Source organism: Oncorhynchus mykiss, chromosome 23, assembly GCF_013265735.2.
Source record: "Oncorhynchus mykiss isolate Arlee chromosome 23, USDA_OmykA_1.1, whole genome shotgun sequence".
Lineage (NCBI taxonomy): Eukaryota > Metazoa > Chordata > Actinopteri > Salmoniformes > Salmonidae > Oncorhynchus > Oncorhynchus mykiss.
In genome coordinates, this window is record NC_048587.1 from 34,450,514 (window position 1) to 34,476,922 (window position 26,409).

General features: G+C 42.1%; 2 protein-coding genes across 41 annotated transcripts in view; both read right to left on the bottom strand.

The window, feature by feature from the left end:
• kcnma1a (potassium large conductance calcium-activated channel, subfamily M, alpha member 1a) overlaps positions 1-19,016 on the bottom strand; it is a 292,474-nt gene extending 273,458 nt beyond the window's left edge. For 9 of the 32 annotated variants that reach the window (XM_036960295.1, XM_036960287.1, XM_036960282.1 and 6 more), the window contains exon 1: positions 17,993-19,013. In XM_036960295.1, the coding sequence (XP_036816190.1) occupies positions 17,993-18,280 (288 nt within the window). In that variant the 5' untranslated portion in view covers positions 18,281-19,013. Of the gene's footprint in view, positions 1-17,992 lie in introns of all 32 variants that reach the window. The other 23 variants (XM_036960289.1, XM_036960297.1, XM_036960288.1 and 20 more) reach the window with 5 other exon arrangements.
• A 4,831-nt stretch (positions 19,017-23,847) lies between these two features.
• dlg5a (discs, large homolog 5a (Drosophila)) overlaps positions 23,848-26,409 on the bottom strand; it is a 61,288-nt gene continuing 58,726 nt past the window's right edge. For all 9 annotated transcript variants that reach the window (XR_005039172.1, XM_036960304.1, XM_036960306.1 and 6 more), the window contains one exon: positions 23,848-26,305. Coding sequence is in view for 8 of the 9 variants with exons in the window: in XM_036960304.1 (XP_036816199.1) it covers positions 26,202-26,305 (104 nt within the window). In the remaining variant the exon portion in view is untranslated. The remainder of the gene's footprint in view (positions 26,306-26,409) is intronic.

The following is a 26,409-nucleotide window of genomic DNA, read 5'->3' on the forward strand; positions in this document are numbered from 1 at the left end:
ATTTATTCTAAAATTGATTAAAATTGTTATTTTTTTATATCCATTTTAGAATAATGGATAATAATAATAGAATAATAACTTAACAAAAATGTGGAAAAAGTCAAGGGGTCTGAATACACTAAGTCCAGTGCCATTATTTTATAGTAAGAAGAATAGAATTGAACTTAGCTGATTACAATAGAAAGGAGATTATCATCATTCCGGAGCGAGTGCACATATGAAGTAGCTATGTTGAGAGTAAAAGGGATCATTTGAAACAGGTCCTATACCCTAGATCCAGGAGTTCTTTGGCAACTTTAGTTGTGAATGATACAAACCTTAGAATGTCATAGAAATCAAAACCTATATGGACTGCATGATGTGACTATAGGCTATTGATCATTTGAAAAAGGTTGCAAAAAAGTTTGCTTGTTCCTTGCCTCAGGCTACACAGCTGTTCTCTCATCAAGTGATCATATTTTCACCCATCAGACTATTCTCAATTTAATCTCGTCTTTACTAATATGTAAAATGAGTTTAGATTTAGAATGGCCCATTATCAAATGGGCAGGAACAGGGGCAGGGGATAAAAAAAAAGATGATCATCGATATCAACTCAATTAGCTAATGGAGGTTGCTTTCCCTCAGTCCAGGTAGGCTACTCCGGTTTTAAAGCACAGCTGAGAAATGAATAAAGTAGCAGCTGGGATCCTCCTCTTTTTAGTGTTAGCCATCAAAACGTTGCTTCACACAGGATTGCATATAGAAATGTCTGGCCTTATTAGAAGACTTACGTATTTTTTTAGTTCATAATAAATAAATGTGTCACAGGTGATATTCCATCCAAATTCTGTATGCCACAGGCTCTCCAACCCTGTTCCTGCAGCTACCCAGTGCTTCATTTGGGAAACCAGTTCAAATCTATTCAGGAACATCGATAGTAACATGTTTTCACAACTATCCATATTTCATTAAAGTGTCTCTCTCTCTGTGCGCTTGAGAAAGGAATAAAGGAGAGATGGAAACACACAGTGGTGAGATATTCTCTAGCTAAAAGGTCATCATGTGTCAGCTTATTAATTATGAAAATATTTAAAAAAAGTGCTATTACTAGGCATAAGCTCTAATATGTGGATGGATGTTGTGAATGAATCATCACTTTTGAAAGCACTGTCCATTTCATTGTGTTTGGCTTTGAAACAAAATCCACCATGACCATGTTTTACACTCTGTTTCAACCTGCTGTTGAACTTCTTTGTTCAAATTGATCGATCACAGTGAGGTGAGTTTTAAAAAGCATGACACTGTTTTGATAAATGCTTGATGTGATTTTCCATTGCATTTGCATTGATGTCAGAGTGGTTAAAGGGACAATAGAGCCCTGAGTACCAGGCCATTAGCGACCTGATGGTCATTATTGAGTTAGGTACTACCAATGCATGTCCAGAGTGCAATAGAGGAGATCACGGTGACTCAATGGTCACGTGGAATTTGACTACGGTCATGACTCATTACTGTTGTGGCGGTAATATGGTCACCGCAACAGCCCTATGCTTGCTGTAGTTCCTCAACCGCACAGCTAGGAGAGCTCAAAAAAGCACCTTATAGTTGAACTCTTCTTTGAGTCATAACAGTGCATTGAAATGACTTAGGAACTGTGTACACTTGAGAGGTGTGACCCCTTGGAGACACCAGCTAGTCCTCTCACTAAAACCTTTGTCGTTATTTTGTCTTATGTTGCCCATACACCCCACCCCCCACAACCAAAAAAATAAATAGATATATTTATTTTAGGAACTCAGTCCAGCTATAAACTTACTCTTGAAAGTTGTAAAAGCAGAATGCACAAGTTTCAATTACAATTTTGGGTAGTGCATCATCAGTTCCTCTTGTCATGTTCGTCATTGCAGACCTTAGAGAGATATTTACAACTTGTCAGAAATGTCCAGATCAACACCGTCAGCCAACGTTTTTTTCTCTCGGTTTTTTAGCCCATAGATTGCTTTACTTTTTTGACACTCAAATAGCACATGAATACACATTACACATGGCAAAAGTATAGAATTTCAAGAAAATTTGATTTAAAAACTGCAAACTTCGCTTTGCACCCAATTACAAAATGTGTAAAATTGCAGGAAATACGATTTAAACCGGCTAAACTCTCCACCAACAAGAGGGGTGTAAACAGTGTGTGTCATGAACAGTGCTTGTACCCATAGAAATAGACATGGCAAGCACGGGGGGGGGGGGGGGGGGGGGGTACAGGTTGTTCCCCAATGCTGGAAGGGGGGCCCCCCCCAAGTGAAAAAAAGTTTGAGAACCCCTGCACTACAGTGAGGCAGCACTAGTAGGAAGTACAAGTCATCAGCACTGGGACTAAGACACTTTTCACATCGGATTTACAGTATGTTGCCTGTAAAAAAAAACAAAAAGGGCAATGTTTATATGACCCCATTTCAAACAGGCCCACTTTTACCACATTCTTGCTGACATACGCCTTTTACACATCCTATGGTATGCCAGCGACGAGGGGGGCGGGGGGGGGGGGGGGTATGCAGATATGGGTTGGTGTCTATTTTAATAAATCCATTGAATGTACATCGTCACGAAAAAATATATTATTAATTAGTTTAGGCAGAACCTAAGAAATATTTGAAGACTACTAAAATGTATTTCTAAATAATAGAATAGCATATTTTGAGATTAATAATGGTATCGTCTGTGCAGCCTATCGGTTACATGGCCGTGCCATGCAAATTAAATCAATAAGTTGTTATTTTGTCCATTAAAAACAGACAACACACTTATTCCACTGCCCTGATCACAGTAAACACACATAATATAGTAAGAATATAACATAATAAAATATAAAGAATATTTTTACCACACAAATTGAGTGTCACAGGATCGTGTTAAACCACACTCATACAGTACAACAAAAAAGTTGTATTTTGAAACAGACCTCAAGCCCATCACCCAGCGTTTTAGTGATGTCCAGTTGGACGTTTTTTGTTGTTAAAACTCTAAAAGGCTATTTGGAGAAGAGCAAAAACATCACCTTGGCTGCTGTGGCTTCATTCACCCTAGTGAATCTACAAACACATAGTTTATTAGCTAGACAATTAGCCACTACACATGAACTCACATTAACTCAGTACTGGGATTAAAAAACAATAATTTAATACGTACAGAGGGATGTTAGCAGAAAAAAAGATTTCGGAAAACAAAAGGTTAAACATATAAGTTCTTTACAGAAAAAAAGTGTGCAGTTGTACAGCTAATTTCCTGCAATTCTACACATGTTGCCATCCATTACTTATGCCATGTTAAAATGGACATTTCAGACATGTTAAAACTTCATATTCATCATCTCCAGCACCACCCCAACATATGTGAAATGGTGTTTCTGAGTTGTAGTAAAAAATACAAATGACATCATAAACCAATTAGGAGGCAATGCCTACTCATAACTGGTTAGTATCACATGATGCAGACCGATGATGTTATCTTCCTCTATATTTTTTACTACAAAACACATAAAACACAATTTTCACATATGTTCATGTTAGGTGCTGGAGATGAATATAAAGTTTTACAATTTTGAAATGTCCCTTTAATATGATATCTGACTGAAAATAACTAAAGAAATCAAAACAATGTGGGCCCCCTGGAGGACAGGACCCCTGGGCACATGCCCGGTCAGTAATTTGGCCATGATTACTACAAGTTTAGATCGCTGGCTGGACTAACTAGACTAATTAATCAGTCAATATGTTTTTACTGACATGGGCTAATTGAGTGTCATATAAGGAAAACTGTTGATGCATAACCAATTTTTGAAATCACACCTGGTGTATTCTACTATTCAAACTCTCAACAGTACATTTTTCTTACATAATTTCTCTCAGCTCCATTGCAAAATGTGTATAATTGCAGAAAATTTGCAAAAAATGTGTCTTGGCTCCATGGAGATTCTCCACGGCACAGCTAGGAGAGCTAAACAAAAAAAAAACCTTATAGTTGAACTCTTCTTTGAGTCATAAAAGTGCATTGAAATTACGTAGGAACTGTGCACACTTTGAAGAGACCAATTTTTGCAATTTTAAAGCAAATTTCCTACAATTCTACACATTTTGCAGTGGAGCTGAGCTGAGAGAGAACGTTGCAGTTTTAAAGCTAATTTACAGGGATTCTACACATTCTGCCGTGCTGAAAGAAAATGTAGCTGTTTTAAAGAATATTTCCTGAAATTCTATTCTCACTTTTTTAAATCCACATTAGCTTTTTTTTCCTACCCTCACTCTGCTTTCTTAGGGAGCAGGTGTAGGATCTTAGATTATGAGTGTCTTCACCATGATAGCGCTAGAAAATAATAGCAATTTTTATTTTCCAAAGCATGTGAGTGTCGTGTTCATATTGCACAACCTCTGCAGGCTTTTGGAGTTTCTTATACACGATTGAGCCCTACACTTGAAAATAGGCCTACACATGATTTCGGCATGCTAAATGTTTCTGATCAGTGATAGATGAGGAAAGGAAACGAATAGCACTTATTTTACCAGCCAGAGACCAATGAACCAAATATACAAACGGAGAGGGTCAGGATTAGGCTACTAAGAAACTGCGAGTGAAGAACAAAATAATCCACAGTCTAAGACGTTGGGGAGGAGGGGGGGGGGGGTGCTATACTGACATATGGAATTGTTTTAAGATGGTCATACTATGGATCATTTAGCCATTTGATTTTTAAATTTTAGAACATCTTTAGGGATAAAAATATAGATTTTATAAAATATAGATTTTGTCCTTCACTACTAAATAGAAACGTATTGAATAAAACATTCGGAAATGGAAAAAAGGACAGGTCTGACAAACGCGGCTGTGGCTCTGACACCTTTTACTGCAGATGTGGAAGGGCGACACCGGCGGATGTGGTGGATTGAGACGCAGCCAATGCAAAAACCATAACTCTTAACTGACTGATTTTGAAGGGGATTGTTTTTGCTATGTAATTTCGGGGGTTAAGCTACATAACATTGTAGCAAAATGTTCTGATTAGTGCTAATAAATGAGAAAACTAGATTAAGATGATTATGAGTAGCACTCACCTCAGCTAGCATTAACCCCAGCCTAATTGTAGCCTAAGTAACATACAAACAAAGATACAGTAACAAACAACAAACAAACCTGACATTGATTGATTTATTAACACGAGTCCCCACGCTTTTCTCAAAGCAGTGAGATGGCGTTGTCCCAATCAAATGTTGAGAAAATGATAATGTAGTAGTTGACCATGAGCTTTCGCTTCAAATGTATTATAACAATTGGATGACTTGGAGAATCAGCAAGTCACAATTTCATACATGCCTTCAATTGCATTAGCCTACTTTGTTCCAATATTTTTGTAATTCAGTGGTTCATTCCCACACTAATTATTTATGGCCTAGTAACAGTGCGCAGACTAGCCACCATCAACAGTGTAAGAGCGTAGTGTGTGCCCATGCAGCGTCAGCATTATGGCTATGTTCCATACTAATCCTTAGACAGAACTTTACCGCAATCATGACCAGGTCAGTTGGTGGAAATAAAAGTACAGGCATTGTTACCGGCAATACATTTCAGATATAAAGAAAAGTCGGCAAAAAGTTGGCGGCATGGTAAAGTTTGCGGCTACACGTCTTGGCATGTAAGGGGTATAAGAGAGAAAATAGGACAGGAGCATACTAATAAGGCTCACAGCAACAACAGTGTTCCCCACTCTACTGCATCAATGTGTAGCTTAGCCTACTGTATGCTAGAACCCCTCTGTGTTAGATATGCATATAGCTACATTAGCATGGTTTTGGATTGGAGATTTTGCTCCTCTGCAGAAAACACCTGGAGGAGTGAATGTGAGAGGCAGAGGCTGTGTTCCAATTATCTGGATTGGAATACTTTACTTTCCTCATCTCCTTTCCTATGTGAACCCTGAGTTGAGTACAATTAGGTGGGCAGCCCATCCAGTGATTAGGGGGGGATGGAGACAAGGTGAGGAGATGAGGTTAAATAAGATGAGGTTAAAGGAGAGGAAGTCATTTGAAAATATTGGGACATAACCCAGGGATGGTAGAGAGAAGCCTCACGCCCGCAGCCCCTCTTTTTCCACCCCCTCCTGACTCTCACCCGACCCGTCAGTTTCCAGCTCCAGTTTTGTCGCCCTCGATTCCCCGTTCCCAGTATCCCCAGGACTAAGCCCTGTGGGCCCGCATCACGTTACTAATACCATGCCAACGGAGCCGGCCTCGCCATTCAGCTGAACACAGATCTGGTTTCCCTCCTTAATACTCCTAACAAGCTTGTTCCCTCTGTTGCCAAGTGTCAAATCAACCCCCTCCTACCAAAGTCACCCCCGAAGGACTAGCCCTGCTCTGCCCTGCCTTCCCCTGCCCCCCACAAGGGAAACAACATGGAGGTCTGGAGCTCTAACAGTGGGGACCTTCTTATAGCAGTTCTACACATTTAGAGGAAACTGGATACGGAGGGATATACACGATGGATGCTTCATTATGCCGTGTGTGGGTTGATGTGTATGAGCATATTTGAAGCTGTACGAGAAGACATATGATGATGCCATTTTAGATCAGCCGAGCCATGGATAAATAAACTGACAATGAATTGACAGCCAGCTAAATGACAGTCTAAATAGCATGGGTACATACTGCAGCATAGAAAAGTGCCATTATCTAACACAGTTATATATGACTGACTCCTTTTTTACACAAATAGAATAGCACACTTAAGAGGAGAACCTGATTATTACACCATTGCAACTTCAAACAAGCAACACAAACTAAATTGCACAACTAATTGCATTAGTACTGTACAAAGATAGAGGTGCGCTATTTGATAGATTCCCTCTGCTCCCCCTACCTCGGGTTTCCAGTGGGGAGACCTGAGGTCAACCTACCCCCGCCACCCTCCCCATCTTGTACTTCTGAGTGGGAGACTTTACCATGCAGTAGCCTGCTTAGCTCACCAACTAGAATCAGGGCGTCCACTCCGACAAGGTTAATTGACCCACAGTCCCACACGGTGACATGATATCATGGACGTGACGAGCAAATGAGCGATAGAAAACCGATCACGCAAATGTCACCATTCGGATTAATATTATTTGTAAATTGTTTTAAATTTGTATTTTATTATTTAACTTTTTGTTTTGTGCGCCCCATGCCGTCCCCGGCAAGATGCTGCCCTGGGCGGCTGCCCATGTTGCCTATGCCTAAATTCGCCACTGGTTAAGGTCACTACATTATTAATTAGGGCTGGAAATTGCCAGGGACCTCACAATACGATACGATATGTATTGCGATGCTCACGATTCTATATGTATTGCAATTTGATACTGTAATTTTATTGCGATTCAATGTCCTTAACCGAGAACTGAGAATTTGTTTCTATCAGTCATAGAAATAAGTGCTTAAAGCCAATGGGCTCCCTATTTTTAAAAGTAGATGGAGAACAAGCTATGAAGGAAAAATACAGGCGTTTTGGTCCATGTCTAGGAAATTAGCGCAAAAATTATACGCTAAATTGTCAAATAATATCCGATCTGTAACTGTATTGATTACCTTGGTTGGAAAGTGAGGCAGCGACAGCATACATTTTTTCTCCTAACTGGAAATAATGTAATATAGGACTTGTGCAATTGAGTTTTATTTGCAGGTTTTGTTAGCAATAGGGTAAGTGTAATAATTCGATTCTCTTTTAAAAAAAAATATACATACACACACACACTACCATTTTTTCATATTTGTCTTTGTTACGGGTCTTATTTTGTGTGTGTGTGTGTGTGTGTGTGTGTGTGTGTGTGTGTGTGTGTGTGTGTGTGTGTGTGTGTGTGTATATATATATATACATACATACATACAGTGGGGCAAAAAAGTATTTAGTCAGCCACCAATTGTGCAAGTTCTCCCATTTAAAAAGATGAGAGAGGCCTGTAATCTTCATCATAGGTACACTTCAACTATGACAGACAAAATGAGAAAAAAAAAGTCCAGAAATTCACATTGTAGGATTTTTAATTAATATATTTGCAAATTATGGTGGAAAATAAGTATTTGGTCAATAACAAAAGTTAATCTCAATACTTTGTTATATACCCTTTGTTGGCAATGACAGAGGTCAAACGTTTTCTGTAAGTCTTCACAAGGTTTTCGCACACTGTTACTGGTATTTTGGCCAATTCCTCCATGCAGATCTCCTCTAGAGCAGTGATGTTTTGGGGCTGTTGCTGGGCAACACGGACTTTCAACTCCCTCCAAAGATTTTCTATGGGGTTGAGATCTGGAGACTGGCTAGGCCACTCCAGGACCTTGAAATGCTTCTTACGAAGCCACTCCTTCGTTGCCCGGGTGGTGTGTTTGGGATCATTGTCATGCTGAAAGACCCAGCCACGTTTCATCTTCAATGCCCTTGCTGATGGAAGGAGGTTTTCACTCAAAATCTCTCGATACATGGCCCCATTCATTCTTTCCTTTACACGGATCAGTCGTCCTGGTCCCTTCGCAGAGAAACTTTTGGTTTCATCTGACCATATGACATTCTCCCAATCTTCTTCTGGAACATCCAAATGCTCTCTAGCAAACTTCAGACGGGCCTGGACATGTAAGCAGGGGGACACGTCTGGCACTGCAGGATTTGAGTACCTGGCGATGTAGTGTGTTACTGATGGTAGGCTTTGTTACTTTGGTCCCAGCTCTCTGCAGGTCATTCACTAGGTTGTTGTTCTGGGATTTTTTCTCACCGTTCTTGTGATCATTTTGACCCCACGGGATGAGGTCTTGTGTGGAGCCCCAGATCGAGGGAGATTATCAGTGGTCTTGTATGTCTTCCATTTCCTAATAATTGCTCCCACAGTTGATTTCTTCAAACCAAGCTGCTTACCTATTGCAGATTCAGTCTTCCCAGCCTGGTGCAGGTCTACAATTTAGTTTCTGGTGTCCTTTGACAGCTCTTTGGTCTTGGCCATAGTGGAGTTTGGAGTGTGACTGTTTGAGGTTGTGGACAGGTGTCTTTTATACTGATAACAAGTTCAAACAGGTGCCATTAATACAGGTAATGAGTGGAGGACAGAGGAGCCTCTTAAAGAAGAAGTTACAGGTCTGTGAGTGCCAGAAATCTTGCTTGTTTGTAGGTGACCAAATACTTATTTTCCACCATAATTTGCAGATAAATTCACAAAAAATCCTACAATGTGATTTTCTGGACTTTTTTTTTCTAATTTTGTCTGCCATAGTTGAAATGTACCTATGATGAAAATTACAGGCCTCTCATCTTTTTAAGTGGGAGAACTTGCACAATTGGTGGCTGACTAAATACTTTTTTGCCCTACTGTGTGTGTGTGTGTGTATATATATATATATATAATAGTTTTAAATGTTATGATTATTTATTTGGGTTGTTCCAAATGTCTGAATAAAAATTACAGTGCAGAAGTGTGTTTTTGGGGCGGTAGGGGGGGTTGACCAGGGAGCCATTCAAGCTAGAACCGCCACTGACCTTAACACAAGATGTTCGGACATCTTGGAGTAACGGTTAAAACCCTCCACAGACTAAGCCCCATCTGAACCGGGGTTCATATCAAGGATCATCAAATCAAATTTTATTTGTCACATACACATGGTTAGCAGATGTTAATGCGAGTGTAGCAAAATGCTTATGCATTGTCGGAACTAGAAGCACTAATAACCAACGAGTAATCTAACCTAACAATTCCACAACTACTACCGTATACACACACACAAGTGTAAAGGGATAAACAATATGTACATAAAGATATATGAATGACTGATGGTACAGAATGGCATAGGCAAGATGCAGTAGATGGTATCGAGTACAGTACATACCCTACATTACTCATCTCATATGTATGTAAACAAAGTGGCATAGTTTAAAGTGGCTAGTGATACATGTATTACATAAAGATGCAGTAGATGATAGAGTACAGTATATACACATACATATGAGATGAGTAATGTAGGGTATGTAAACATTATATTAAGTGCCATTGTTTAAAGTGGCTAGTGATACATTTTTTTTTACATCAATTTCCATTATTAAAGTGGCTGGAGTTGAGTCAGTATGTTGGCAGCAGCCACTCAATGTTAGCGGTGGCTGTTTAACAGTCTGATGGCCTTGAGAGCTGTTTTTCAGTCTCTCGGTCCCTGCTTTGATGCACCTTTACTGCCTCCTGAAGAGGCTGAAGCTGCTGCTGCGCCTTCTTCACCACGCTGTCTGTGTGGGTGGACCAATTCAGTTTGTCCGTGATGTGTACGCCGAGGAACTTAAAACTTACTACCCTCTCCACTACTCTCCCATCGATGTGGACATGGGGGTGCTCCCTCTGCTGTTTCCTGAAATCCACAATCATCTCCTTTGTTTTGTTGACGTTGAGTGTGAGGTTATTTTCCTGACACCACACTCCGAGGGCCATCACCTCCTCCCTGTAGGCCGTCTCGTCGTTGCTGGTAATCAAGCCTACCACTGTAGTATTGTCCGCAAACTTGATGATTGAGTTGGAGGCGTGCATGGCCACGCAGTCGTGGGTGAACAGGGAGTACAGGAGAGGGCTCAGAACGCACCCTTGTGGGGCCCCAGTGTTGCGGATCAGCGGGGTGGAGATGTTGTTACCTACCCTCACCACCTGGGGGCGGCCTGTCAGAAAGTCCAGTACCCAGTTGCACAGGGTGGGGTCGAGACCCAGGGTCTCGAGCTTGATGACGAGTTTGGAGGGTACTATGGTGTTAAATGCCGAGCTGTAGTCGATGAACAGCATTCTCACATAGGTATTTCTCTTGTCCAGATGGGTTAGGGCAGGGTGGTTGCGATTGCATCGTCTGTGGACCTATTGGGGCGGTAAGCAAATTGGAGTGGGTCTAGGGTGTCAGGTCAGGTGGAGGTGATATGGTCCTTGACTACTCTCTCAAAGCACTTCATGATGACGGAAGTGAGTGCTACGGGGCGGTAGTCGTTTAGCTCAGTTACCTTAGCTTTCTTGGAAACAGGAACAATGGTGGCCATCTTGAAGCATGTGGGAACAGCAGACTGGGATAAGGATTGATTGAATATGTCCGTAAACACACCAGCCAGCTGGTCTGCGCATGCTATGAGGACGCGGCTGGGGATGCCATCTGGGCCTGCAGCCTTGCGAGGGTTAACACGTTAAAATGTTTGCAGTTTGCAGGTTTTGATAGCAAGCAAAAAAAGTTATTTAGTCTGTCTGGGAGCAAGACATCCTGGTCCGCGACGGGGCTGGTTTTCTTTATGTAATCTGTGATTGACTGTAGACCCTGCCACATACCTCTTGTGTCTGAGCCGTTGAATTGCGACTCTACTTTGTCTCTACACTGACGCTTAGCTTGTTTGATTGCCTTGCTACCCTGTTTGTAAATCGGTCATGTTTCCGGTCACCTTGTCCTGGTTAAAAGCAGTGGTTCGCGCTTTCAGTTTCGCGCGAATGCTGCCATCAATCCACGGTTTCTGTTTTGGGAATGTTTTAATCGTTGCTTTGTTGCTGTGGGCATTGCCGATGCACTTTCTAATGAACTCGCACCGAATCAGCGTATTCGTCAATGTTGTTGTTGGAAGTAACGCGGAACATATCACAATCCACGTGATGGAAGCAGTCCTGAAGCGTGGAATCAGATTGGTCGGACCAGCGTTGAACAGACCTGAGCGCGGGAGCTTCTTGTAGCTATTTGAGTTAGAATTTTAAGAAGAATCCAAAAATATATACAATAATTATTTGATGAAACAAGTGTCTGACCTAGATCTGCGATATAAACTCAGCAACAACAACAAAAAACGTCCTCACTGTCAACTTTGTTTATTTTCAGCAAACTTAACGTGTAAATATTTGTGCAGAACGAGCAGTATGGCTGGTGGCATTGCAATGCTGGAGGTTCATGTCAGGATGAGCCTGCAGGAAGGGTACCACATGAGGGAGGAGGATGTATTCCCTGTAATGCACAGTGTTGTGATTGCCTGCAATGACAACAAGCTCAGTCCGATGATGCTGTGACACACCGCCCCAGACCATGACAGACCCTCCACCTCCAAATCGATCCCGCTTCAGAGTACAGGCCTCGGTGTAACGCTCATTCCTTCAACGATAAGCGCGAATCCGACCATCATCCCTGGTGAGACAAAACCGTGACTCGTCAGTGAAGAGCACTTTTTGCCAGTCCTGTCTGGTCCAGCGACGGTAGGTTTGTGCCCTTAGGCGACATTGTTGCCTGTGATGTCTGGTGAGGACCTGCCTTACAACAGGCCTACAAGCCCTCAGTCCAGCCTCTCTCAGCCTATTGCTGACAGTCTGAGCACTGATGGAGGGATTGTGCGTTCCTGGTGTGACTCGGGCAGTTGTTGTTGCCATCCTGTACCTATCCTGTGCAGGTGTTGTTACACATGGTCTGCCACTGCGAGGGCGATCAGCTGTCCGTCCTGTCTCCCTGTAAGTTTTCATAACTGTGACCTTAATTACCTGTAAGCTGTTAGTGTCTTAACGACTGTTCCACAGGTGCCTGTTCATTAATTGTTTATGGTTCATTGAACAAGCATGGGAAAGAGTGTTTAAACCCTTTACAATGAAGATTTGTGAAGTCCTTTGGATTTTTACAAATTATCTTTGAAAGACAGGGTCCTGAAAAAGGGACGTTTCTTTTTTTGCTGAGTTTGTAAGAAAGATCAGGAAACATTAGTTTGTTTTATTTACAAGTATTTAACCCGTTATTTTGGCACTAAACTGTCTCCATATGTACCGTGCAGTCGGAAAGTATTCAGACTTTTTCAAAATGTTACATTACAGCCTTATTCTAAAATGTATCAACTTGTTTTCCCCCCCATCATCAATCTACACACAATACTCTATAATGACAAAGCAAATAACTGGTTTAGATTTTTTTTTTCAAATGTATAAAGTAAATTAACTGAATTATAAACATTTGCATAACTACTCAGACCCTCTAGCCAGTACTTTCTTGAAGCATCTTTTGCAGCGATTACAGCCTCGAGTCTTCTTGGGTATGACACTACAAGCTTGGCACACCTGTATTTGGGGAGTTTCTCCCATTCTCCTCTGCAGATCCTCTCAAGCTCTGTCAAGTTGGATGGGGAGCGTCACTGCACTGCTATTTTCAGGTCTCTCCAGAGATGTTCGATTGGGTTCTGGCTGGGCCACTCAAGGACATTCAGAGACTTGTCCCGAAGCCACTCCTGCATTGTCTTGGCTGTGTGCTTAGGGTCGTTGACCTGTTGGAAGGTGAACCTTCACCCCAGTCTGAAGTCCTGAGCATTCTGAAGTCCAGAGCATTCTCAAGTATCTCTCGGTACTTTGCTCAGTTCATCTTTCCCTCAATCATGACTAGTCTCCCAGTCCCTGCCGCTGAAAAACATCCAAACAGCCAGGTGCCAGGTGATGAGAGGTGCCTGGTTTCCTCCAGACATGAACCTTGGCATTCAGGACAGAGTTCAAACTTGGTTTCATCAGACCAGAGAATCTTGTTTCTCATGGTCTGAGTGTCCTTTAGGTGCCTTTTGGCAAACACCAAGCAAGCGGTCATGTGCCTTTTACTGAGGAGTGGCTTCCGTCTGGCCACTCTACCATAAAAGGCCTGATTGGTGGAGTGCTGCAGACATGGGAGAACCTTCCAGAAGGACAACCATCTCCACAGAGGAACTCTGGAGCTCTGTCAGAGTGCCATCAGGTTGTTAGTCACCTCCATGACCAAGGCCTTTCTCCCCCAATAGCTCAGTTTGCCCTGGGCAGCCAGTTCTAGAATCAGCTCAGTTCTAGAATAAGGCTGTAATGTAACAAAACGTGGAAAAAGTCAAGTGGTCTAAATACTTTCTGAATTCACTGTACTTCCATTCAGTTTTTCAACTTGTACCGGGGGACTTTCAGACCTGCATGTGAGGCCTGTGGGCATCAGATAAAAACGTGTTCGTGAGAGTCTCACCTTTCCACAGAGGGGTCATACCAGGTTGTAAATCAAACCGTTTCGGACGCTCCAGACTGAAGTTGGCAGATCGGCTGTACCGACTTCAGACGAGTCCCAAGACGCTTGTGGGGGTCGTAGAGCAAAACGGAGAACACCAGCGTGTTCACTTTTTTCCTTAGAGGGTCATAATAGTCAATGGTAGATGATTTTGTGAGAAGACCACATTTTGGGATGTCTCATGGTCTGACAATCGCCGCTCTAGCCCTGGCACCTTTCACTGCAGACTCAGAAGTGCGACATCAGTGGATGTGGTGCAAAAAACACATCTGTAACTTAAACTGACAGATTTTTATGTGGATTTTTTTTACTCAGGTTCGAGTCCCGGTCAGGGCTTCCTCCCGAATTCACTACAATAAACACACCAACTCAGACCATTGGTTAACAATAAAATCATTAATTATTTTTCTAGTCAAATTCTATTCCCCTAAAAGTTGCTGAATATCTGTATACATTATACTGAGAAAGGCAGGTGATCCATTCAGAGACCCAGGTCAGGCCTGGTTGTGTTAGAACCTCTCCCCAGGTTTCAGCAGGGCTGCCTGGTTGGCTCGCTGGCCTGGGTGATGTGTTCATAATTAAGACATAATGAAGGAAAGAAACTTTGGAGATCCTGTTAACGCTTTAGATCTCCCTGGCCTCATCCTAATTTGATAAGCAGACAAACGCATGCAACTCAAATCTTAGCACAAATTTCCCATTGAGATCAACGGTCGATTTAAATGTGAAGTAGTTTCATTCGTGCGTTTCTCAAATTTGGATTCAGTCTTTAAATGACTCAGAACCAGAGGGGCCATTGTCACATCAACAACAATCAACATAATGCCCAGTTTCACATCGCCCCCAAATCGGCTTTAGGGGTGCAATGCAATCTGCCATGATCTACCTAAGAGTGATCTGGCTCTTTGCTTTCCCTACTATTATATAACCCAGAAACAGGACACAGTGGAGGGAGGATAGAGGGATGGTGGACGAAAGATGGAGGGTGTAGGATGGAGGGAGAATGGGAAGAGAGCCCTCTGCCTGCCCTGCCGTCCTCCCTCTGATGCCCCTGGCTGTCACGATACAATGCTCAACATAGATGGGCAGTAACGGGCCGTTGCTCGCACTATGCCAGGAGGACTTTGCAGAGAGGCAGAAAGAGAGAGAGGCACATGACTCAGCCCTATTTGAACTGGAAGCGACCCAAACAGCATCAAGGGTGAGCAAGGTCACGCTCTCAGGTCTCTCTCTGATTTTCTCTGTCCATCTCTTGATAGTAAGTATGGATGGATAACTACACAGCCACAGTCTGTCTACTAATGTATTCTCACATGTCCATCTGATTGGGTCAAAGTGTCACATGATTCTTAGAACAATTTCCTCATAGCAGAGATGGCGCAGCAGTCTAAGGCACTGCATATCAGTGCTTGAGGCATCACTACAGACACCCTGGTTCAATTCCAGGCAATATCACAGCACAATTGGCCCAGCATCGCCCGGGTTTGGCCAGTGAGGCAGTCACCGTAAATAAGAATTTGTTCTTAACTGGCATGCCTTGTTAAATAAATAAAAATACAAAAAATCATAATAATTAAAATAAAGAAATAGGAGCAAGGATTTGTCAGATTGAACCATAATGCTAGACAGTAGGGGTTCTGTCCTGGTGTATTTCACCCAACTAAACTAGACATTTTGAATAGAATGACTTTATTTAACCAACGGCATCATCTGTGCAAAGACTGGAGAAAACATCAACAGCGATTACTATGAAATGCTCTTTGAGTTTCAGGGTATGTTATGGTTACGATGTGATGTGCATGTTGTGTGTGCAATTTATCTGCGACGTGCCCACCTCTGAGTTCTCTATAACTAGCCGGTTCAACCAACCAGATGACCACTTGTGCCCTATAGAACACAGTGAGTCATAAACTGAAGCAGGCTTTAACCCAAAGGTGATTCATACATGATTCATGTTTTATGTGGGCCACCCCTAGCCTACTGTAGCACTGGGACAAACCAACTAGTCAGTCAGCACAGCAGGGACATCCATACAGTCTATTTCTAGATCAACCATTCAGGTTACATTACTCAAGCAACACAACCAGGCATTTCACAGACAAAGAATATTGAAATATACCAAGCATTGATTACCCTGAAATAAGAACTCCTCCCTCGGCAACTGGGTCCAAGACTTCCTGACTGGCCGACCCCAGGTGGTGAGGGTAGGCAACAACACCTCCACCACGTTGATCCTCAACACCGGGGCCCCCACAGGGGTGTGTGCTCAGCCCCCTGTTCACCCATGACTGTGGCTACGCACGACTCCAGCACAATCATCAAGTTTGCTGACGTCACGACAGTGGTAGGTCTGATTACCAACAACAACGAGACAACCTACAGGGACAACGTTAGCGCTGCTGGAGTGGTGACAGGAAAATAACCTCTCAACGTCAAAAAACAAAACAAAAAAAGGAGCTGATCGTACACTACAGGAAAAAGAAGAGGGAGGAACCCCTCATCCATGGGGCAACAGTGGAGAGAGTCAAAAGATTCAAGTTCCTTGGTGTGCACATCAATGAGGACCTGAATTGATCCCACCACACAGACATCGGGGTGAAGAAAGTGCAACAGCACCTCAAACCACAGGCGGCTGAAGAAATTTGGCATGGCCTCTAAGACCCTCACAAACTTCTACAGATGCACTATTGAGAGCATTATGTTGGGCTACATCACCGCATGGTACGGCAACTGCACCACTCTCAACCGCAAGGTTCTCCAGAGGGTGGTGCAGTCAGCCCAATGCGTCACCGGGGGCACGCTGCCCTCCATTTACAGCACTCGGTGTCAAAGGAAGGCCAAGAATCTCATTAAAAGGACCTCAGCCACCCGAGCCACACTCTGTTCACTCTGCTACCATCTAGTAGAGACGGTACAAGTGCATCAGAGCCGGGACCAGGAGACTGTGAAGCAGCTTCTATCACTTGGCCATCAGACTGTTGAACAGCACATCACTAGCCAGCTACCTGCCCAATACTCATCCCTGCACCTTGAGACTAATGCCCCATATATATAATATACACAGTTATTGAATGCTAGTCACTTCCTATTCTGTTTATATACTGTTGTTTACACAATGTGTATGCATATACTGTATTCTGGACATAGCTCATCCTAATATACCTACTGCTGTACATACTATTTTCAAAAGTATATACTGTCTATACACACACCAGTTATTTATATTCTAGATTCTCACTCTAATATATCTACTTTGGATTGTTATTTCAGTTTTTTGGAATACTGAAATATACCAAGCACAGATTCTACTGAATTTCTGAAATATACCAAGTATTGATACTACCGAAAAACGGACATGTACCAAGCATTGATTTTACTGAAATACTGATATATACAAAGCATTGATTCTACTGAAATACTGATATATACAAAGCATTAATTCTACTGAAATACTGATATATACAAAGCATTGATTCTACTGAAATACTGATATATACAAAGCATTGATTCTACTGAAGAAAAAAAACATGTAATAACGGGTAGACCACGGGTCTGGAACATAACCATAGATGAAGATACAATAGAGAAGTTGGTAGCCTATATTCTGTGTACTCCCTTACCACATAGACTGGCCTGTTGTTGCAGGTGGGTGACAGTTGTTCTAGCTATGGGGCAGCTCCTCGTACTGTGTAAGTAATGGTGAGTCACTTTCACAGTGAAGGCCAATGCAACACAACACGAACTGGACTCAAGTCAATATGCCATGGTAAATCAACCGCCCCGGCCCAGGCTGGTAAACTCGTATAAACAATGGATGACAACGTCGGGTCGGTCATAGGGTATACAGTATAAATGTGTAAAGAAAGACAGTGGCGCAATATGTCCCCATAAAGGTTGAATTACGCACGAGATAACGTTTATGTTATGAGCGTCACATCAACAACCAACGGTTTATGTGTTTGTCATTAGCCTACCTTCTTTTTGGTGTTGCAGTGGCAGCACACGGTCCACAGGTATTTAAGGGTCCTCCAAAGGAGAATGATGAAGAGACCCCCGAAAAACGTCACCATAGAGGAGGCGAGGAATGCCCACCACATGCGTTGGCCATTATTGTCGCAGGGCACGTCTGGCGAGAAGGGGATAATCACGTCCATCTTGGATATAGAGATCGAGGAGTCCTGATTTTTATTATGATAGATATTTCTACTCATCATAGAGTTGCCGCTTCCATGGAGAACGGTGGCATCCGGCTCAGCTAGCATCTAGGAGCCTTGGAGAGCCTGTGCCAGCGTCCCCAGCCCCACTCACCAGCCATATTGCTTGAAACAAAAATACCCCCCTTCGCGTTCTATATTATTGTCACCCGCACTTAACTGTTTATTGCAATCTAGTTCAGATTTCCGCTACAGTGGAAAACGCCGCACGCACAAACTGGAGCGAAATAGCGGGTCGGTGTCCATTCGCGAGAAGCATTTAAATCCGCAGTAAGCGTTGAGCGTTTTTCATTTGTAGGGGTTTTCCAAGTCTTTCAGGACAAATGCCATGGCAAAGATGGTCTCATCTAGCAGGCATCGAGGCTGCCAATGTTTCAGATTATGATAGGCGCAGCGACATTAAACCAAGGCTGTTTTCTTCAACCACCTTCTGTCCGGTCTCTCAAGCCGTCTTCCGTCCAGTGATTCCGTCGATTAACCGCGGACAATCGATTTCACTTTTCTAAACGTCAATTTAATCGATAGCCTATATGGTTTTCGAATGGCTGAATATATTTCAAGTCCCCAAACGGTAGCCACGATGCGAAAACACAAAATACATAATCTAACGGTGTTTCCACTAAATTCAGCAAACAATGATAAACTCTCGGGTAAATGTAGTCTTCCGCCACTGTTCCTCGGCTCCCGCTCAGGCTGATTGCGCCTGTCAGATCCGCTCGCTCCAGAGAACGGTAGAGAGATGAACAGGTAGGAGGGGCGGGGCGTTGCTCTAATAATAAAGATGGGCATAAAGAGCGCAGTAATACGGCTGAGCGCGGATATTTATACGAAGTGCCAAGCAGCCCCTTGTCTCAGTCAGTACTTAGGCAACAGCCTACATTGCGTTCTTTCCGTGTAATGTAGTTGTGTTTAAAATGACGCATGTCTCTGAGCTGCATATGTGACTGTCGTGCTGCGCTCTGCCTCTGTTCATTTGAGCAGCAGCCCACTATAACTCTCCTACTGTGATGCAACAGCAGCTTCGGCGTGAAATGCCAAGGCTTCCATTTTAAGACCATTATTAGCTTGGCCACAGATGATTCCATCGAGCGCCTGGAACACAGCAGTTGTCCCCATTTTTATTCTCAGAACTGAATCCGATAGGAATTCCCTTGCCACACAGCCACTGACACTATGATGAAGATGTTCTCTTATTCTCTGCGATCTGTAAATGACATTGGCTTATTTTCATCTGCATTTGAAGAAGGCTCCTTCAATCATTCACCAACAACAGGTGTTTCCATTGCCAAAGACCTTATTCTGCCCCCAGTCAATTAGTCTTTAGATTCTGAAGACAATTAGACGCAGGATAAGACAGGAACCCGGTGCATCAATAGCCTATGGAAGGACATGGCTGTGTCCCAGGACAGGATGTCACAGAGGGCATGGGAATCCACAGCTGGGACTGGAACCAGACATGTCAACATTCCAGGGCAAGTGCACTAGGCCTACCATGTGTCATAAAGGTCCAGACCTCTTGTCTTGTCAGAGGTCATAGTGTGCTACACTGTTTTAACATCTCCCTTATTATCTCTGTCCTTTGATGAGTTTTCACCAGGTTATTCACTAACTACACTGTTAAACTGGTCTCAGATCAGTGTTGATGAAACCAAGGATACGCATATCAAATATATCTCACTAAATCAACAGGGAGATGTGTAGCCTACTTGTTAAGGTGATAGCTAAGCCAACAAAATGATATTGTTATATTACTGGTTAATTACGTAATTAATGAATCCACTCGTTCACCCATCCCACCATTCCATAATTTATTAATCCCTCCTCTCATTCATTCCTTCTTTCATTCATTTGTTAATTCATTCATTCATACACTCCATGTTTTTCTTGGCGTCTGAGAGTATGTTGGTCTTAGTTTGGGTGGTCGTTACTAGGACACAGGATCTCCTGGTCAGACCATTTATATTTAGAATGTAAACATACATCCAGTTTAACTGAGGTGTAAAGAAGATATACTGTGGAGTCAGTGGGAGCTATATGCTGCTGATTTATAGTGTTAGGAAGATTATTCCCTCAACCGAAATAGCTGTCATAACCAAATCTGTCTTGCCGAACTATACTAATCAGTATTGATGTTACAGATGTATACATGGGTTTATTTAGTGCTTTAAATGATATACTGATGTTACACTCGATAGTAACCTATGAGAGGTTATGAATGCAACCTCTGCTGTTCTCTCTCAGTATAGTACTGCTTGAAGACATGCTAGTTGTCCTCCTGCTGGACATTTAAGGAACTGCAAGATTAAGTCAAAATAGCGTCAACACATCATAAATCACTATTCCAATAAGGCAAGGGAATCCCACTCTGATCAAAGCATTGTTGATTTGCTGGTATATGTTGACTTTTTTACTGCACCTGGATTTTATGATGGTCTGGTCTGCATTTATTTCACATTCTCTTATTTTGGAAAAAAATAAATATTACAAATGTTGATGAAATTCGCCTTATCGGAACAGTGCTGCAGTAGGTGTCCTCCTTACACGCTAAGGCAGGTTTCATACATCTATAAATAACAGATTTTGAAATAAATGTAGATCAAAGAAATACAACGCTCCAAGCGGCACTCTGAAGGGCCTCTGGTGGGCTGAGGAGTGTGTGAGGACTTTGTTTGTGTATAGTCCCCATCAGAGACCTAGTTTGGCCCAACAGGAGAGGAAGCAACCAGTTGTATGCAAATCAACCAAGCTTTGGTCAGTTTGGTATTTTATTAGGATCCCCATTAGCTGTTGCAGAAGCTACTCTTCCTGGGGTCCACACAAAACATAATACAGAACATCAATAGACAAGAACAGCTCAAGGTCAGAACTACATGCATTTTAAAAGAAAGGCACATGTAGCCTACATATCAATCTATACACACAAACTATCTAGGTCAAGTAAGGGAGAGGCGTTGTGCCGCGAGGTGTTGCTTTATCCGTTTTTTGAAACCAGGTTTGCTGTTTATTTGAGCAATATGAGATGGAAGGAAGTTCCATGCAATAAGGGTCTATATAATACTGTACGTTTTCTTGAATTTGTTCTGGATTCGGGGACTGTGAAAAGATCCCTGGTGGCATGTCTGGTGGGATAAGTGTGTGTGTCAGAGCTGTGTGTAAGTTGACTATGCAAACAGTTTGGGATTTTCAACACATTGTTTTTTATAAAAAGAAGAAGTGTGCAGTCAGTCTCTCCTCAACTCTTAGCCAAGAGAGACTGGAATGTATAGTTTTATATCAACCCTCTGATTACAATTAAGAGCTAAATGTGCCGCTCTGTTCTGGACCAGCCTCAGCTTAACTAGGTCTTTCCTTGCAGCACTGAACCACACGACTGGACAATAATCAAGATTAAACCAAACTAGAGCCTATATAACTTGCTTTTTGGAGTGTGGTGTCAAAAAAAGGTTCCAAGTAGCCAAAGGCCCATGTAAGCCATTCATGGGTAATCTACTAGATAATATGGAACCATCCACATATAATGGATTCCAGTGTCATTCTTTAAACCATTTTTATTGAGATCTAATGTAGCTAGTGGGTAATATCATATACAAATACATACAAATCTGTAGGCAATAATATTTAACAGGATCCAATGCAGTGTCCATAACATATGATAAATGGTATACTAATTATCAGACTAAAGGCGCTGTATGACTAGAGGGCCCAGAGTTTTTCATAGCCCAGTCACTTGTTTAGGGAAAACTCCTGTCCCTAAATAGTAAATTGTCCGTAGTGTTCAGTGTGTTTATTAGTGGACAGGCCATAGGATCCTGGACTGATCATGTACCAGGAAAGCATGTGTGTGTCACGGCTGGCCAGCTGTCGTGGCAAGGTGCCAGCTGAGGAGTCAGTTCCTGTAGGGCCCAGAGAGATGAGGAAGGGTAAAGCCACCCAGCTTAGCCCTGGGACATATTTTGGGCATTTTGCACATTTTGCAACAGAAAACAATAACAATCTTTTGTTATTGGACAAGTTCAGCTGGTCCTTCCCTGTCTGTGTGTCATCTTCCGTTTAGTGCCTAATGAATATGACCCAGTGTGGACCAGTGAAGAGATGAAGGGTTCACCATCAGCCAGGTGATAATCCTACAGGCCATTTCGAAAGGGTGGGACTGGAAGTCATCAGTTACGTCCCTAAATGGCATGCTATTTCCTATAAAGTGCACTACTTTTGGAGAGAGCCTTATGGGCCCTGGTCAAAAGTAGTGCACTATAAAGGGAATCGGGTGCCATTTTGGATGCAACCATCATGATGGAAGACCTCAATCATGGGGTGCTGAAAACTTAACCGGATAGAAAGATGAAAATACAAATATACATTACCTCTCACCATGGCAACGTGGTTGGAGGGAATGTTAAGCTGAGAAAGGTTGCGGCTTGGGCCAGGGCTGACAACAAAGATCACTGGCCGTAAGACGTGAGTTTTCTCAAGTTAAGATGAGCTGTCAGCAGCTGTCTTGAAACAGACACCACAGAAGGCAGGCATAAGCAGCCTAACCTTTTCTAAAACAGGCAAGACAGGAGGAGACTTGGAGGACAAGGTGGTACAGAATACACATCAGGAACTTTGTCATTCTTCCTCCTTAAAGTCATGTCTCAACCCTGTAGTTGTAAAACGTTGCCCTACCGCCTTTACCTCACCCATACATTTTTATGATATGTTACATCCTTGTCAGTGAGCATTTCTCCTTGAAGATAATCCATCCACCTGACAAGTGTGGTATATCAAGAAGCTGATTAAGTCAGTCTGTAATAAATCCCTTTTGTGAAAAAAGTCTCCCAGTACCTGAAAAACATCCCCACAGCATGATGCTACCACCATCATGCTTCACCGTAGGGATGGTGCCAGGTTTCCTCCAGACGTGACACTTGGCATTCAGGCCAAATAGTTCAATCTTGGTTTCATCAGACCTTTTGGCCTGCATGGTGACATCATCAGGCAGTAAATTAGACCAATAAGAATGACTTTCAAAACAGCTAATTTTCAGTTTTCTGAACTCCTGAAAAATTCTAGCTTGAGCAATTGCTCTTAGCTAAGAAGCCATTTTGGTTTATTTTTTAATTGAAAACAATCACAGTATGGTACTTCACTGTTACCCAGAAAATATTTTATATTGAGATAAAAACAGCTGCATTGGACCTTTAAACGGTCTAAATTCTAATTTTCCTAGCACTGAATGAAACAAGGTTGCTAACTAACTCACTCAAGGACAGGGAGAGAGTGAAAGAGACGAATAACTGGGGACTCAGATTTGCCGAGATAATCAGCGATCAAGTCAGGGAGATCTCCCCTGGTGGGTGTATCCTTCAAACAGTATGCATGATGGCAGTTTGGTTGTTAGCCAATATCAAAGCTTGCTTGCAAGAGCTGGGGTCTCCTAATTGACTGTTGTGCAGTCACATTGCTGAAATCTTTATACATTTGTGAAATGTTGAACATTGGTTTCTAGCTCTAGTTGCCAAACGTTAAGTCGCTGTCTCTCATGTCTTCTTCTATTGAAAATGACTGGTTGCTGATAGTCTCACCATTGTCGCCAAGTGTGAGTCCCCACTAAAGAGTCTGACACAGAAGCCATGTCGTCGTGATAAAGAAAAAGACTTTTATTCTCATGTTAATGTCTCAACATTTGATACAAATCATTATTTTTAATAAAGAAAACCGCAATCAGAATAGTACCTGGCAACTAGTCGTTCCTCCTAAAAATAAAACCATGTTACGTGGCATCCCTCTTCTAATTTTAAACCATCTAAAATCTACTCAGAAAATGGGTTACATTACAATTTTACTTACTATGCCTAATCATATAGCCCAATAGTCAAACTTCATGTCCGATTTTCATTTGATAAACTGTGCAAGAAATCCCTTTTTCATCGAGAATGCAACTGAGGAGCAATCTGTCAGTTTTCTAATCAAGGTTAAAGAATAAAAAGGCCATCAATGAAATGTAAGGAACTGACGTGATACATTTAAAATGTGAATTAGTTACAGTAAAAATGATAATATAGTACCTATTTATAAAGTCTACTGGGAAACAGCTATTTGTTTTAAGGTCCACAGAATAACAAGTGCAAAACAGAAGTAAAAAGATAAAACTGACGTACTGGATTTTGGCACAACATTAGGATACAGGAGAATGGGGTTCAAGGATGACAGAAGAATGAGGGACAATAGCAATATTTTTGTGCCTCTTGGATAAAAAAAATAAAGAAATTAAATAATGAAAAAACCTAACATTTCAACGGATTTAAGGAAGAGAAACAAAGTATTTTCTTTAAGAAAGATTTTCCCCTGCACATTTGCTCCATGGTGTCTTTCTGGTTTGTGAGTACATTTAAAAACTGACTGACAACAAACCACAAAACAAGACGAAAATAAAACCGTTAAAAAAACATGCTAATACCTGCTAAGACATGACTTAACTGTTTGAACTTCCCTAGGCCTGAGACCTAGTCAAAATACATCTAATATAAGATCTCAGATGCATCTGCATACTGTACATACAGGTACTCAAGTGCCTGTGAGTTTGTATGTATACTCCTACACACATATATTTGTTATATTCTATAGCGTCTTTAAATATGTGACCAAGAGATAGCATGTGATAGAGACACAGTGGTCTGTCTAGCCCTGGAGTGCATTCTGAGGTGGTCGCCCTCACAACCTTACCATTGTCATATGCTCTGTACTGCCCCGCCCCAAAACAAGCCCGAGCATTGCAGATCTATAGCGTTTACGCTCTATAGTGTTTATTTGTAGATCTTTAGTGTTAACACTTAACATTGTAAGTGGATCTATAGTGATAACACTATGGTGTTTGCAGATTTAGTGTTAACACTATGGTGTTTACAGATCTGAAAGTACCAGATAGGTGTAAACAACATGGTGATGGCTCCACCTAGCCTTCCAATGGGCAGTGGGGAGGTTCTACCTCCATATTGCTTCTACTTATCCTGTTCCATTAGATCTGAATGGGTAAGGGCTGGGGGTCTGTTTTTGGACCAAGTCTACGACAGAAGGCACTTCTGATAGGCCTGTAAACTGTCCACTCACATACAGTGACCATAGAAACATAACGAGTAGAACAGACACCATTCGCTACTGCCATGTCTGATTTTCATGGCTTTTTCTTTCTTACAGAAACATAATTGAATTGATTGATACACTGTTGCACACATGGTGCACATAAAAGTTTGGTCTGAAGCCAGAATTGATTGACCGATCCAAAAATCGACTTTCGGATTACATTTTCTTTTTTTACAGATAAGAAATGTCGCTTGGAGAGCTTTATATCTGTTCTGCAGGTTTAGTTTCTATGGCGTCAACTTCAAAACATCAAAATCCATGTTTCAATCCAACCAACAAAGTCATTAGTTTATCAATAACATAACTATCACTCGTACACACAAACTCTCATACACACACGCAGACATTATTCTTCCACATTATTAGTTGTCAGTCATTGAACGGGGTGTGTAAAACAGGTTGATGTCATTTGGTACACAGGTTTGTTTGGGGCCGATTCTGGGTCAGGGTTCTTTACTTCATCTGGGGGGGGGGGGGTTGTAATGCACATTCAAGCAGAACATTGAACACCAATACTCAAGACTCGTTTTTAAAAAAAACTGTAAACAGATGCATACAACGCAACATTACAAAAACACAACCATAAAACCCTTAAGGAAGACCGAATTAACTTTAACATCAACTGTCAGTGCTACCAACCTGCTCCAGAATACACAGAAAAATAAGAGGCTCCGGTTAAGGTACGAATCAACATCATAATAAAACTATATAACAAAAATATCACTAGTTTACATGTGTAATAGCTCACTGTAGTGTACCTATTGGTATAGTGTGGAAGGTTTTTTAGTGTTTGTTGTGAGTGGAGATGAGGCGCAGTGACGCAGCGTGCAGTGGTGGCCTCCACCCCCTAGGAGCAGCCAAGGGGAGTCCACAGGACCTTACTCTGTTCCTGATCAACTATTGTCATGATCTGAGTGCAAATGTAGGGAAGAGTGCCGCCCTGGACAATACCTGTAAAGATACAGCAGACAAACGGTTAATAAGGTAGGAAGATGCCACACATAAAAAGAAAAGCTGCACACTTAAGCTGTCTTCATCAGGGAAGACGCCACACA